We start from the raw sequence: 16,375 nt of genomic DNA, 5'->3' as shown, positions 1-16,375 counted from the left end.
AACAAAAAGGCCCTTCTGCCTGGACGTGTCCATCCAAACCACAGCTGTCTCATCATTGACATGCTTCAAGAAGTCCAATTAAACACTGAGCTTCTGAACAGACACGTCTGATCACAGAAGCCCTCTGTGCCGCCAGATGTTCATTTTCAGTCACTTTCCACTCAGCAGCACTCTTCTTAGAACAAATTCAAATTCCTCAGTCTAACATTTTAGGGGAGACTAACAATTATAGCCCTAAAAGCCAGCAACAGTAAGACTTGCTTCCGAATGCAAGAATGTTCAAATGGACGAGAGAAAAAAATATTGCTAGAATATGGAGTTTCTAACCCAAATTAACTGGACCTATTAAACATGACTAAAGAGTTCTTACCCTCCACAAAACATACATCCACATCAAAGAATTAAGACGCGGCAAGAACACAAGAACTCTTGAAGCTCTTACTGTATGAACTGCAGTCCTTCCTTAATGTTCTGCTGCCTTTTTCTTCTCTCCTCGGACACACTGGACATGTTATCCCCCACATCCACTTTCTAAATGAGCAATCTGGAAAGAAACAAGGCAAAAAAGCACATAAGGTACCAGGGCCCCTGGACTCCAATCAAAACACCCATAAATCCAGACCTTCTCACACAATCAACTATGGACACGTCCATTTCTGACTTGACTCCAGGGTCCTGGACAGCAGGGACCCTACGGGAGTCACCTTTGTGGGCCCCCTATGGTCCGGCACACCATAAGCACACCGTTTTCACATTCTTTTTTTGAGACGGAGTCTTACTCCATTGCCCAGGCTGGAGTGTAGTGGCGTGATCTTGGCTCACTGCAACTTCCGCCTCCTGGGTTCAAGCAATTCTCCTGTCTCAGCCTCCTGAGTGGCTGGGACTACAGTCGCCTGCCACCACACCTAGTTAATTTTTGTATTTTTAGGAGAGACGGGATTTCACCTTGTTGGTCAAGCTAGACTTGAACTCCTAACCTCAAGTGATCCCCCTACCTCGGCCTCCCAAAGTGTGGGATTATAGGTGTGAGCCACGGCGCCCAGCCAGTTTTCACGTTCTTTAAGGCTGAATGGCTATGCAGACTTCATATACCCCTCCTGAGCAGTCTCCAGGAAAAAGTCATGTCTCCCCTTCCTTTCCTCTTCCCTCCTTTGGCTTCAGGTTTTGTTTTTCCCCTGTCTACACGCACGCATAAGCTGTCCCTAGAACAGTTCCAGCCTTGTTTTGCTTCTGGAAGCTCTCCAGAAATAAAAGGGTTTCACATCCGCTTGCCTCCGAGGGAGTCTGACTTCCTTGTAAGCCAAGTTTAAACCTTATACATATTTTGTCCCACAAACTTCCAAAATGATTATTGTTGACACAACAGATAAAATAATGATATACATAAAGTTACTTCTATTGGAATGTTCTGGATGTTAAAATGTTACCTTCAATATAACACTTGTAAATGTCAACACATATCGTTCTTTTGGGCCCCACCTCCACTAATCAATGTTCACTGAGCAGTTCCCCAAGTTCAAGGAGAGCCACAGAGAAGAGATCTGACAGAAAACATCATCTCCCAGTGGCCCAAACGAGTTTCTCAGGCGTGGCATTCTGGCCTAGCTAAGTACTTGTCTTGTGATTGCAGGATGTTGGCAGTATTTCTGCCTCTACCCACTATGCCTGTAACCCCTCACCCCAACCCCACTCACAACCAAAAATGTCTCCAGATATTGTCAAATGTCAGGGTGGGGAAAGCACAATCGGCCCCAGTTGAGAACAACTGACACCTCAAGTTAAGACAACATCTTACACATAAACCATGTATTTGGACCTAGGTGACAGGAAGGGAAATTCCACTCATGTTTCAAACACATTGCTGAAATTTTTTAGTTTCATTATTGCTTGGCATTTGCAGTTTTATTTTTAAATCTCATTTTTTTTTTTAAGTATAAGGGTGAGATGGGGGTTGGAATGTCCCAAATGCTGGTAACTGGTGCTAATCCCTTTCTTCTTTGAAACACTGTCAGTTCTCAATATTTTTGTCCTATAAAGTTGGTACTTTACTGAAGTGTTTACATGGGAAAGGATATGACATAGGGGACTTGCTTTAAAATACTCCAGCAACAAAAAAAGGCGGGGGCGGGGGGGCGCTGGGTGTGAGGTGGGGAGGAAACAGCAGAACGCTGATAACCACGGGAGAAGTGCAGGGGATTCTTCAGTACTAGTCTCTGGACTTTGTAGGTGTTTGAAACATTACAAAATAAGAAGTTTAAGAAATCCATGACACTAGAGTAAAATGACACTATTTCTGGGATGTGCTTTTAAAACAGTTTAGCCAAAAGGCAGGTAGCTGGGTGGAAATAAAACAAGAATGCCAAAAATACGGATAATGGTTCCAGCTGGATGAGGGGGCATGGAAGCTCATTCTGCCCTTCTATCTACTTGGACGTGTCCACCCATGTCCTTATGAGAAGTGTTTTGTTTTTTTTTTTTAATTTATATATATTTTTTAAATGTATAAATGTTTTTTAAAAATTTATATGTACAAAATAATTTAAGGAAGCACTATTTGTAAAAGAAAAAGATTTTTAAAACTAACTCAGGCCACTCATGGTAGCTCACACCTGTAATCCCAGCACTTTGGGAGGCAAAGGCAGGAAGATCATTTGAGCCTAGGAGTTCAAGACCAACCTGGGCAACACAGGGAGACCCCCATCTCTACAAAAAATTTTAAAAGAGGCCAGGAGCAGTGGCTCACACCTGTAATCCAGCACTTTGAGAGGCCAAGGTGGGTGGATCACCTGAGGTCAGGAGTTCGAGACCAGTCTGACCAACATGGAGAAACCCCATCTCTACTGAAAATACAAAATTAGCCAGGCATGGTGGTACGTGCCTATAATCCCAGTTATTTGGGAGGCTGAGGCAGGAGAATCGCTTGAACCTGGTAGTCGGATGTTGCAGTGAGCCAAGATCGCACCATTGCACTCCACTGGGCAACAAGAGTGACTCTCCGTCTCAAAACAAAACAAAACAAAACAAAAAAACAAAAAAAGTTCGTGGGGCGTGGTGGTTCATGCCTATAATCCCAGCACTTTGGGAGACTGAGGCGGGTGGATCACCTGAGGTCAGGAGTTCCAGACCAGCCTGATCAACATGCGGAAACCTACTAAAAATACAAAATTAGCCAGGTGTGGTGGTGCATGCCTGTAATCCCAGCTACTCCGGAGGCGGGGGCAGGAGAATCGCTTGAACTCGAGAGGTGGAGGTTGCGGTGAGCTGAGATGGTGCCACGGCACTCCAGCCTGGGCAACAAGAGTGAAACTCCGTCTCAAAATAAATAAATAAACAAAAAATATAAAGATTAGCTAGGCATGGTGGCATGCACCTGTAGTCCTAGCTACTCAGGAGGCTGAGGTGGGAGGACTGATGGAGCCTGTGAGGTCGAGGTTGCAGTGAGCTGTAATCATGCCACTGCACTCCAGCCTGGGTGACAGAGTGAGACCCTGTCTCAAAAAAAAGAATAAATAAATAAAAATAAAGTAAACGGGTGTTGTGGTGCGTACCTGTAGTCCCAGCTACTCAGAAGATGGAGACAGGAGGATGGCTTGAACCCAGGAGGTCAAGGCTGTAATGAGCTACGATTGGGCCACTGTACTCCTGCCTGGGTGAGAAAGTGAGACCCTGTCTCAAAAGTAGTATTTTTTTAAAAAACTTACCCAATGTCTATCAAAAACGAAATGCCTGAAGAAATTATAGGGAAAAAAAAAAAAAAAAAAAAAGATGAGGCATATAAGTATCCATGATATGATCTGTTTTGTTTTGTTTTGTTTTTTGAGACGGAGTCTCACTCTGTCAAGCAGGCTGGAGTGCAATGGCACGATCTCTGTTCACTGCAACCTCCGCCTCGTGGCTTCACGCCATTCTCCTGCCTCAGCCTCCCAAGTAGCTGGGACTACAGGTGCCCGCCACCACGCCCAGCTAATTTTTTGTATTTTTAGTAGAGATGGGGTTTCACTGTGTTAGCCAGGATGGTCTCGATCTCCTGACCTCGTGAGTGATCCGCCCGCCTCGGCCTCCCAAAGTGCTGGCATTACAAGTGTGAGCCACCGTGCCTGGCCATTTTGTTTTTTTTTAAGTGGCAGGTAGGTATATATATTGACATATGCTTGTGTGGACATAAAATAGCTCCAGATGGAATCATGGAGACTACAGCAGTAGTGGAAGACTGAGGGCTGGAACAGGGGTAGGGCGAGGTCTTTTCAATTTATATGTTCAAAACTTTTGTTTTATTTGGAGCCACGTAAATGAATTACCTCTGTACAAAAATTAAACAAATTTTTTAAAGTTTATGTATCCTCTGAGCCCTTCCTTGGAAAGATGACTTAAGGGACCACCGGGCTTTTGTTTGTTTTAGCTAAAACAGGGCAATTTAATTAGAGTTCGAACTGTAGAGCTCAGAGGAACCCAGAGTAGTCTTCAGGGTGCCAGAGCAGTCAGGCCAGAAGGAGGGAACCAAAGAAAAGGATGCCCGAAACCAGGACGATGGCCATACTGTTCAGTGAATGATGTACCTTTCTCTCAGCCTCTGTCTAGCCAAGGTGGGGAACTGGTTTGACGTTGACTCAGAAAGTTAATCTGCTGGTTAAGAATGGACTCCTGGGTACTGATATCTGCCAAGTTTATAGCCTTAAAGTTATTTTCCCCAGAAAGTGTTAGAGAACCTCGAACCTCAACCTTATACACAAAAGGCATGTGGCAAAGAGCTGACACCACAAGTAAATGATTGAAAGGAAATGGAAAATGGATACAGACATTTTTAATGCACAAAATACACCCCTTTATATGTTTAAAGATCTAGGATCATAGTATCAGGAATATTGAAATATAACATGACAGAAGATTTCATCTTCAGTCGTTTTTTAAGTTTCCCCAAAAACTTTTATTTTGAAAGTTCTCAAACACACAGTAAAGTTAAAAAAAAAAAATTACAATACTGTATGCCCAAATGTACAATTAATGTTTTGTGCGATCACATCTGCCCATCTTTATCTACCGGCTCATCCTTCTGTTCATTCATCAGTCCGTCTTACTGCTTTAATAAATTTCAAAGTGAGCTGCAGACACCTAAACATCTCAGCACACACTTCAGTAACTAGAGATCAATATTTGTTTACAGTTTTGTTTTTCAAGATAAAACACACAAATCTTAATGTGAATTTTGACAAACTCATGTGACCCAAAGCCCTATCAGGATATAGACCAGCACTTTGGGAGGCCAAGGCAGGAGGATCATTTGAGCCCAGGAGTATGAGAACAGCCTGGGCAAGATGGAGAGACCCCATCTCTACAAAAAAACAAAAAAGAAAATAAGCCAGGTGTGGTGGTATGTGCCTGTAGTCCTAGCTACTCAGGAGGCTAAGGCAAGAGGACTGATTAAGCCCAGGAGTTGGAGGCTGCAGCGAGCTGCCGACCGCGCCACTACACCTCAACTTGGGCAACAGAACAAGATCTTGTCTCTTAAAAAAGAAAAGATACAGACCATTAACTGTCACTCTAGAGAAAATTCCCTTGTGCCCCTTCCCCAAACTACTACTGTAATTTCTTTTTTCCTCACCATTTATTAGCTCTACCTGTGAAATAACCTGCCCCACACACACACCCCTTTGTGTTTTGGATTTTTTTTTTTTTTTTTTTTTTTTTTTTTTTTTTTTGAGACAAGGTCTTACTGTCATCCAGGCTGGAGTAGAGTGGTGTGATCACAGCTCATTGCAACCTCGAACTTCTGGTCTCAAGCGATCCTCCCCTATCAGCCCCTTCAGTAGCTGAGACTACAAGTGTGCCACCATGCCCAGCTAATTGTGTTAATTCCACAGGGATTAAAAGCACAGGGACTGGCCAGGTGGGGTGGCTCATGCCTGTAACCCCAGTACTTTGGGAGGCCGAGGTGGGCAGATCACCTGAGGTCAGGAGTTTGAGACTAGGCTTGCCAACATGGTGAAACCCTGTCTCTACTAAAAATACAAAAATTAGCCAGGCATGGTGGCACATGCCTGTAATCCCAGCTACTCGGAAGGCCGAGGTAGGAGAATCGTTTGAACCTGGCAAGCAGCGGTTGCAGTGAGCTGAAATCATGCCATCGCACTCCAGCCCGGGGGACAAGAGCAAGACTTTGTCTCCAAAGGAAAAAAAAAAAAAAAAGCACAGGGATTACAGGTGTGAGCCCCCTTGTCCAGCCCCATACTGCTTTTTTTAAATAGAAAAAAAGATGTTTAAAAATATACCATCTTATTTTTGGATCCTGTTAAAATCTAGCCTCAATTTTAAAGAAAGAAAGAATTTTACAAAGTCAAACCAACAGTCTCTTTTCTTACTCAGCCTCAGCAGCACTCCCTCCTTGGGGCCCCTCCCTTCAACTTCCACCTCACAGCCCTGGCTAGGTTTGTCCCTACCTCACAGGCCACTCGTCTCCTGCAGGCTGAGGCTCCATCTCCACAGATCTCTCACTTTGAGAGCCCTGAGGACCCACTCTTGAGATCTCCCGGAGCCATACTCTCCCATACAGGGCCTCCCTCCACCAGATAGATGTCAAATGCCCTCATCGAGGGCCCCATGACAACTCACATCCATCCCAAGGCAGACCCTCCGGTCTGTTTGACAGTTCCATTTGAATTTCTCACGGACATCCCAAACTGTCCATTTTAACATGACAGTGAAAAGGAATGTCTCCTTCCCACCCAATCACTTAGCCACCCATTTGCCCACCTGGAGGGCCACCAACCACTGTTACCAGTCTCAGAAAAGTCCCGACAAATATATATATATGTATCTTTTTTTTTTCTTTTTCTTTTTTTGAGATGGAGTCTTGCTTTGTCGCCCAGGCTGGAGTGTAGTGGCGTGATCTCGGCTCACTACTACCTCCACCTCCTGGGTTCAAGCGACTATCCTGCCTCAGCCTCCCGAGTAGCCGGGATTACAGGTGTGCGCCACCACACCCAGCTAATTTTTGTATTTTTAGTAGAGATGGGGTTTCACCATGTTGGTCAAGCAGATCTCAAAACTCCTGACCTTGTGATCTACCTGCCTTGGCCTCCCAAAGCGCTGGGATTACAGGCGTGAGCCACCGTGCCTGGCCCAACAAAGATATTCTATAGAACGATCCTGTATCTTGATTGTGGGAGTGGTTACATGAATTTATGCATGGGATAAAACTGCGTAATACTATACACACACACACACACACACACACACACACACACACGAGTGCTGGTTAAAACCCACTGAGGCCTGTAGTTTGGTTAACAGTATTATACTAATGTCAATTTCCTGGTTGTCTGACAGTGTGCTACAGTTATATGTCACCATTGAAGGAAGCAGGGGTGAAGGGTTCATGGGACTCTATGTACTACTTTTGCAACTTCCTGTGAGTCTATAATTATTTCAAAACAAAAAGTTAAAAGTATTCTGTGTATATGTTTTTTTTTGAGACGAACTCTCACTCTGTCACCCAGGCTGGAGTGCAATGACACGATCTCAACTCACTGCAACCTCTGCTTTCCGGGTTCAAGCAATTCTTCTGCCTCAGCCTCCCAAGTAGCTGGGATTACAGGCACACACTACCATGCTTGGCTAATTTTTGTTATTTCTGTAGAGACAGGGTTTCACCATGTCAGCCAGCTGGTCTTGAACTCCTGACCTCAGGTGATCGGCCTGCCTCAGCCTCCCAAAGTGCTGGGATTACAGGCGTGAGCCACCACGCCCAGCAGTGTATATGTTCTTTTTTATTCAAACTGGAGCTACCAGCGAGTTCTGTACCCCACTGTCTTCATGGAGTATCTAATCAGTGTGTTTTCAATACACACTCAGCGTTCTATGATATGCCTGTACCACAATTTTACCAGGCCTCTGGTGATGGACCTTCTGGTTGTTTCCAATCTTTAAAGGTCACCATGTGCACGGGGCATTTCATACACATCTAAGTAACCCTTTAAAGAACTTTTATAGGATAGGCCGGCCATGGTGGCTCACGCCTCCCAGCACTTTGGGAGGCCAAGGCAGGCAGATCACTTGAGATCAGGAGTTCCAGACCAGCCTGGCCAACATGGTGAAACCCCATCTCTACTAAAAATACAAAAATTAACCAGGTGTGGTGGCACACGCCTGTAATCCCAGCTGCTCGAGAGGCTAAGGCAGCAGAAACACTGGAACCTGGGAGGTGGAGGCTACAGTGAGCAGAGATCGTGCCACTGCATTCCACCTGAACTTAAGAGCGAGACTCCATCTCAGAAAAAAAAAAAATAATAATAATTTCTAAAGGATAAAGGGCATATGTATTTATTTTGCCAGCTATTGCCACAATACACCGAGCGATACTCCCACTAACAATGCACAGGATTCCTGGTTCACTGCCTCATTCAGGCATTATCAAATGTGTGAATCCTTGTTAACCAAAAAAGTGAGAAACAGTGTGGCAATGTGATGAGGCTGGTTTGTTTTAATCTCTCATTATCAAGGCTGAGCGTCCTTTCAGATTTAAGAATTATCTGTACTTCCTTGTCTGTGAATTGTTTGCTCATATCCTCTGCTCATTTTTCTTCCAGGCTGAGCTTTACTTATTTATGGAAGCTCTTTATATGTTGAGGAAAATAGTCCTTTTTGATGTTGGTGTTTTTCCCAATTTGATGTCAATCTTTTGACTTTGGTTATTTTTGACAGCAAAGGTTTTTCATTGTTGTTGTTATTGTTTTTTGAGATGGAGTTTCACTCTTAATGCCCAGGCTAGAGTGCAATGGCACGATCTCGGCTCATTGCAACCTCCACCTCCCAGGTTCAAGCAATTCTTCTGCCTCAGCCTCCCAAGTAGCTGCGATTACAGGCATGCGCCAAAATGCCCAGCTAATTTTGTATTTTTAGTAGAGACGGGGTTTCTCCATGTTGGTCAGGCTGGTCTTGAACTCCTGACCTCAGGTGATCTTCCCACCTCAGCCTCTCAAAGTGCTGGGATTACAGATGTGAGCCACCGTGCCCTGCCTTTTTTAAATTTTTTTTTTTTTTTTAAGTAGCTGAATTTATCAGTATTTCCTTTTATGGCTCCTAGATTCTGACATACTCAGAAATACTTTCCCCACTCTGAGATTATAAAATACTCACTCCTCTCATATTTTCTTCTAGTACGTGTTTCATCTTGAAGTATTTTTTAAATCTACCCCACCATTTTACTACAAAGAGTGATGTAGGGGCCGGGCACGGTGACTCACGCCTGTAATCCCAACACTTTGGGAGGCCAAGGCAGGTGGATCACCTGAAGTCAAGAGTTCGAGACGAGCCTGGCCAACACAGCGAAACCCCGTCTCTACTAAAAATACAAAAATTAGCTGGGCACGGTGGGAAGCGCCTGTAATCCCAGCTACTCCGGAGGCTGAGGCATGAGAATCCCTTGAACCCAGGAGGCAGAGGGTGCAGTGAGCCAAGATAACGCCATTGCACTCCAGTCTGGGCCACAGAGCGACATTCTGCCTCAAAAATAAATAAGTAAAATAAGTAAAAAATAAAAATAAACATCAGCCCAGACTGGGGGCACCTTCCTGTATGTAGTCTCAGCTACTCAGAGGTTGAGGGAGGAAGATCGCTTAAGCCCAGGGGTTCAAGGCTCAGCAAGCTACAATCACACCACTGCTCTCCAGCCTGGGGTACAGAGCGAGACCCTGTCTCTAAAATAAATTTTAAAACACACACACACACACACACATACACACACACACACCCTAATTCTTGCACTCTGCTTAAGACCCTTCGGCGGTTGCTCGGGACGCTGGATGAAGCCTTGCCTCCGTAGGGTGACCTAGCAGATCCCCCTCCCCAAGTCATGCAGCTCCTCCCTCCCCCAGTTTCACACATGAGGCTCCTGTCATACTGACCTTTTAAGAGCTCCCAGAACAAGTCAGGCACTCCATGCTTCTAAGTCACTGTGTTTGTTGCTCCCTCTGCCCAAAATACACTTCCCAGCTCTCCACAGGGCTGGCTCCTTTTCATCCATCCAGAAGTGGGCTTAAATAACACTGTTAGGGACCTTCCCTTGCCACCCTAAACTGCTGCCTCACCCCAGTCTCACCCCTCTTATTCACTTCAGCAGGTACCTGATACTTCTTAGCCTTCATTGTAAGAACAACATCTGGGTGCAGCTCAACAAATACTTGAACGAAAGAATGAAGTAAGTGGCCCAGTGTAAAGAGAATGCCTCATACAAAGTTCAGAGACCCAGGAGATAGAAGCTGGTAAAATTGTTCACAAAAAGCAAGCGTGGGCCAGGCGCGGTGGCTCAAGCCTGTAATCCCAGCACTCTGGGAGGCTGAGGCGGGCAGATCACGAAGTCAAGAGATCGAGACCATCCTGGCTAACACAGTGAAACCCCGTCTCTACTAAAACTACAAAAAATTAGCCAGGCGTGGTGGCAGGCACCTGTGGTCCCAGCTACTCGGGAGGCTGAGGCAGGAGAATGACGTGAACCCGGGAGGCGGAGCTTGCAGTGAGCTGAGATCGGGCCCCACTGCACTCCAGCCTGGGCAACACAGCAAGACTTCGCTTCAAAAAAAAAAAAAAGCAAGTGTGAAGAAGGAGGGTGCCCGGTAGGAAATGACTGCCTGCAAACAGAGCTGGCTATGGTGCGGCTTGGCCTCCAACCCTTTGGGGGAACAAGGTGGGAAGTGAATTAATATAGTGGGAACTGGCTGGAGACAGCGATTGAAAAAAACCTGAAACCATAAGCAACTCCTAAAGTTATACAATGACAAGTTTCACTGATCCCCTCTCCTCCTAAATAAGAATTCCAGGGAAGAAGGCACTTTGCTTTTTTGTTTTGTCTTTGAGAGAGTGTCTCCCTATGTTGCCCAGGTTGCAGTGCAGTGGCACAATCACAGCTCACTGCAGCCTCGACCTCCAGAGCTCAATCCTCCCACCTCAGCCTCCCAAGTAGCTGGGACTACAAGTACATGCCACTATACCTGAATAACTGTTGTATTTTTTGTAGAGACAGAGTCTCACTGTATTGCCCAGGCTGGTCTCAAACTTCTGGGCTCAAGCAATCCACCCACCTTAGCCTCCCAAAGTATTAGGATTACAGGTGTGACCCATGCCTGGCCCAAGGAGAGACACTTTGAACAGTTCATTTTAAAGCAACAAACTCAATTAAATAGGAATTTCATTAAATTAACTGAACTCTTACAAACTGGAATATCATCTCTCTGTGATCAGCTGATTTAAAATTTGTTACTAATCCTGAAGTTATGTAAGATCTCAAGGTATCCTGGATCTTCAGAATTCCCTTACTATTTACTCAGTGCCTAGTAGGTTAAACTCATTATCACAAAGTCTAGTACAATGTTGGTAACTAGACAAATATATCCACATCCATGAGTTTTTGACCTTACATGGTAACTTTAGACACTAGCTCTCATTAACAGAAGACATCAAGGTAAGGGAAATGTGACTGCAACATACTGAGACAGAAATAGTACCTCTTACTGGATGCCAGGCACTGTTCTACATGCTTTATACGTATTAAGTCATTTAATCCTCCTGCTAACCTTAAGTGACAGGTACTATAAAGAAACTGAAATACAGATAAGTGACGCAACTGGCCCAGGATTACAGCTAGGAAGTAGCAGAGCTCGATTTCAAAGGCAGACAGCCTGGCTCCAAGCCTGAGTGCCTATCCACCTGGCTCTTCTGAACATTATGTGCCAATGACGCCTGGAGGGGGGTGAGCACCTGTCTAGGGTGACCCTGGGCTGGGCTCTGAAAGACAAATATGGCTCTGATGAACAGGTGGGCACTTTGAAGCCATTCAGGAGAAATGAAAGAAACACACGCATGCGTGTGCGCACGTGCACACAAAAAGATATGCTCAACAGACATCATTTAACGCAACTCAGACAAAGTGATGAAGCAGAGGGCTTTCACAGGAATGCAGTAGGCCAGGAGTCAGGACATCACTCCAGGGAAAATCTTTCAAGGTGATATGCTCCACCCAGAACATAATGTATTTAAATACAAATAATATTAAAACAGCCTTACAAGACATGCTAACACAGGACCAAAGTGTCCCACTGAATGCAGTGCAGAGGTCACCTAGCACAGCATTTGTACTTTTGCCTAAAAAGGTATCACTACATTTCAAGTGAAAAATTACAGGCTGGGTGCAGTGGCTCATGCCTGTAATCCCAACACTTTGGGAGGCTGAGGTGGGAGGATCACTTCAGGACAGGAGTTTGAGACCAGCCTGGGCAACACAGGAGACCCCATCTCTACAAAAAAACTTTTAAAAATTAAATGGGCATGGTGGTGTAGACCTGTAGTGCCAGCTACTTGGGAGACTGAGGTAGAAGGATTGCTTGAGGCCAGGAGTTTGAGGTCGCAGCAAACTATGACTATGCCACTATACTCCAGCCTGGGTGTCAGAGCAAGATCCTGTCTCAAAAAAAAGGGAGTTGGGGGGAGGAAAAATGATAGTCCATATTTAATTCTATCCTCAGACTGAAGGCTCTCTGTGTAATATTAATAGCTTTAAAAACAGTAACTACAAAGTAGTTCAAGTATCCTTATTGTCATCCTTGTTTGGCAACAGTGTATTAACTGGCTCTTGCAACACTTACAAAAGCACCTGGGGTACAATGCAAGCCTCAGAAGGCTGCAAACCCAGGTGATAAGACATTAAAGATGTTGAAGCTCCTACTGGATACTTTATTAAACAGTTTCTCCCTTTTACTGAAAAGGAAAATTTATGAGAGATGGTATGCCAAACAACAGCAGGAAGGTAATGTTACATTTTGGCTGGACATCTTCCCCCGACAGCAACTATTCGCTTTGAAATTGCTGTCAGATTTCAGATTCTGTAAGATACAATGTCTGTCAAGAGGCTCCCCCCTGCAAAGAGCCTCCCAAGAGCCTCCCTCTGCACCCAAGCCCCGCTAAGTGGTGGTTTCCAGGAACTTCTCATCTTATCTATGACCTCTGTATGGAAGAACTCAACAGGAATATTTCATGTAAAATCTTCATGATAAATTATTTGCCTGGGGACACTCATACCACCACGATGTGCCCAAGGAAGTCTTCCCAACCAAGTAAGTGCTGACACCTAACCCCAACACACACCTTCTTACCAACTGTGCCAGATTAATGTCCTGCTCCAAATTCGGGCCTTTTCAGAAAACACAAAGCTTCCCACTTTCTATTTGTGAAAAAGTAACCGCGTTGCTTTACATAAACGAAAATCACCTCATTTAATATGTCTTCTGTGTACATGTAAATTAAAACATGTTATCACTAGCAGTAACTTTTAAACTTCCGGATTAATACTTTAGTATTTCCTCCTTAAAAATTATCTAAAATTTCTTCTTGATTTGCCAACACCTCACTTTAATTTTCATAAGGATTCTGGAGAAAAATATTTTCTACAAAAAAAAAAAGGCAAAACAAAACACTTCAAGACATTATCTAGAAGACAAAAGTTTGCTCACATCATACTGTCTCTAGAAAGCACTTTCTAGGGTATCTGTGGCAACAGGATACAGACATCTTTTGTTTCTTTCTTCCTTTACTGAAATGCTCAAAACTTTCCAACAGTCACTCTCACCATCCCTAGAATTGAGAGTTTCTATAATTGATTCTTTTCCACTTATATTGACAATTTAATCCACCCCAATTGGCAGGTTTTAAAATCAGTCAGAATTAAGAATTGTGGAACAATGTAGCTGACAAATCACCATTCTTGTTTGCAAAAACTGACAGAATCTGGCAAATGGGAAAGGAAGAGGGTGTAGGTCTGTGTAAAACCCGAAATTCACTGTAACATGAAGAAATGCAAGAATTCTCCACTTCATTTGGATGGCAGAAAATCAATGGGCTCTTTGCAGAATAAACACACACGCACGCAGACACACACACAAATATTGATAATATTCAGCCTCAGTAACTCATGATCTCATTCTGAGCCAAAACTCATATAACTATTTGTAGCCTCCAGCATACAGCAGATAGGGAAAATTTTTTAACAGGGAAAATACTGTCCATTAACCTGAATTATTCTGCAGATTAGGACAAGACCCCATTGTGCAATTCAGTTCAATAGTTTGGCTCAGGATGAGAAGGAAGAGGCAGTGTATTCTTTGAGAGCCTTAAGGGAAGGAGGCCACATGCCATCAGAGAAGCAGGAAAGATAAGCAGATAGACATGTGTTCTCAGGGCCACCACCCTTTCAGATGCCCCAGCTGAGCACTGTCCAGTCAAAATACTATACAAAATATACAAAATGTGGCATACATGTCATTGTATGTATGTATGTATGTATGTATGTATGTGGTGAGGGAGTCTCATCTGTTGCCCGGGGAGGAGTGCAATGGTGCAATCTCTGCTCACTGCAACCTCTGTCTCCCGGTTCAAGCGATTCTCCTGCCTCAGCCTCCCCAGTAGCTGGGACTACAGGCACCTGCCACCATGCCTGGCTAATTTTTGTATTTTTACTAGAGACGGGTTTCACCATGTTGGCCAGGCTGGTCTCGAATTCCTCACCTCAGGTGATGCACCCACCTCATCCTCCCAAAGTACTGGGATTACAGACGTGAGTCACCCCACCCGGCCCATACATGTCATTTTAAATATCCAAATAGCCACACTAAAAAAGGGAAAAAGCAGTGAGATTAACTTTTGTTTTTTTATTTGTTTTGAGACAGTGTCTCGCTCTGTCACCCAGACTGGAGCGCACTGGCACAATCTCGGCTCACCGAAGCCTCAATCTCCTGGGCTCAAGGGATGCTCCTACCCAAGCCTCCCGAGTAGCAGATTCTCCCACCTTAGCCTCCCGAGTAGCTGACTACAGGCGTGCGCCACCACGCCCGGTTAATTTTTTGTATTTTTTGTAGAGACAGGGGCCTCACTAAGTTGAGCAGGCTGGTCTTGAACTCCTGCAATCAAACGATCGGCCTGCCTCAGCCTCCCCAAGTTTTGGGATGACAAGCATGAGCCAGTGCATCCTGCCAAGATTAATTTTAATGATAGATTTTCCTTAATCCAATTTGTCCCAAACATGACCATCTCAACATGCATTTAAGTGTAAGAGATTACCAATGACAACCTTTACGTTCTTTGTCATCCTAAGTCTTTAAAATCAGATGTACGTTTCACAGCTGGGACCACAACTCAAACTGGCCCCATTTCGTGGGCTCCATCGTCCCAAGCGGCCGGGGGTCAGTGGCCACCGTACTGGGCACGGCAAGGTCCTCCGTGGTTCAATACCGAACACGGGCAACTCCTTTTTATCCCTAGACAGGTGGTGGCAGGAAAATACCCAACTCCGAGCACATCCACCCAGTCCCCACGCAGGCACGACCTCGGAGGCCCCGGCCGGGCCTCAGGCGGCCCCACCCCTGCGCTGCCCAGGCCTGACCGGAAGCCCCGCTAATGGGAACTGACAGGTCCCGGTCCCGGTCCTCCCGGGCGGCGCCCCCGCCTCCGCGGACCCCACGGCCTCTCCCCGCCCGGCCCAGGGCTGCACTCCGCGCGAAAAAATAAAAAAAGAAGAGGGGGTAAAAAAAAGAGGGATGAGCCCCCAAATTAATGCGCCAAGCTCGCCGCCGGCATCCTTCCCGCCCCCAAGCCCAAGACGCTGACTCGGGGTCCCCGCGATCACCAGAGCAGACAGAAATAACGAAAAAAAAAGGTTTTCTTAGTGAAATCACCAAAAGAGACATTGTGCCGAGGAATGGCAGGCAGAAGTGGGTCACGTTATTCTCGGTGGGGGAAGGGGACGGCGCGCCCACCCGGCCCTCCGCGCGCAGGGCCCCGGCCCCGCTCCTCTCAGGGTCCTCTCGGGTCCCGCGGGCCCCGGACCCCGCCGCCCCTCCCCCGCCCCGTCCGCCCGCCGTCCGTTAACGGCCGCGCGCGGGCACGAGGCGGCGGCGCGCGCGCGGGGGCGCGGGCGCGCGCTTCCTTCACCCCAGCGGCCTCCCCCTACCCCTACCTGTGAGGACGACGCGCCGGCCGGCGGCGGAAGGCAGGCGGAGGCGGGCGGCGGCAGGCGGGCGGCGGTGGCGGCGGTGGCGGCGGCGGCGAGGCCCGGGTGCGCGCTCGCAGCTCTCCCTCGGTTAGCGGCGGCTGCGGCGGCTCGGCTGCGCCCGCGGCGGCGCCCTCTGGCGGCGGGAGGCCGCACTTGCCGCCCGAGAGACGCCGCCATTGGCTGCGCCGGAGCTACGGGCTGGGGGCGGTGGCGCCACGTCTGACTGGAGGCAGGGACCTGGGCGCGCCGTTCAATCCGGAGCCCCGGCGTCGAAGCGCGGCCCACCGGGGGAGCCAATGGGAAGGCCACGTTGCGCACTGGACGCGCTCGGACTCAAGACGGATT

At 46.4% G+C, this 16,375-nt stretch overlaps 1 protein-coding gene across 4 annotated transcripts in view; it reads right to left on the bottom strand.

Annotated features, from left to right (window-relative positions):
- Nucleotides 1-16,142, bottom strand: part of ZC3H7A (zinc finger CCCH-type containing 7A) — a 47,954-nt gene extending 31,812 nt beyond the window's left edge. Inside the window, exons 1-2 of one of the 4 annotated variants that reach the window (XM_050774129.1) lie at nt 15,995-16,142; nt 443-544 (exon numbers count right to left, since the gene is read on the bottom strand). In XM_050774129.1, coding sequence (XP_050630086.1) covers nt 443-510 — 68 coding nt within the window. In that variant the 5' untranslated portion in view covers nt 511-544; nt 15,995-16,142. Of the gene's footprint in view, nt 1-442; nt 2,475-15,994 lie in introns of those variants that run through there. The other 3 variants (XM_050774130.1, XM_050774131.1, XM_050774132.1) reach the window with 3 other exon arrangements.
- Nucleotides 16,143-16,375: the final 233 nt, after the last annotated feature.

Source organism: Macaca thibetana, chromosome 20 (genome assembly GCF_024542745.1).
Source record: "Macaca thibetana thibetana isolate TM-01 chromosome 20, ASM2454274v1, whole genome shotgun sequence".
NCBI classification, from domain to species: domain Eukaryota; kingdom Metazoa; phylum Chordata; class Mammalia; order Primates; family Cercopithecidae; genus Macaca; species Macaca thibetana.
The sequence above is the reverse complement of the archived record's forward strand: the minus strand, read 5'-3'. Positions and strand labels throughout refer to the sequence as shown.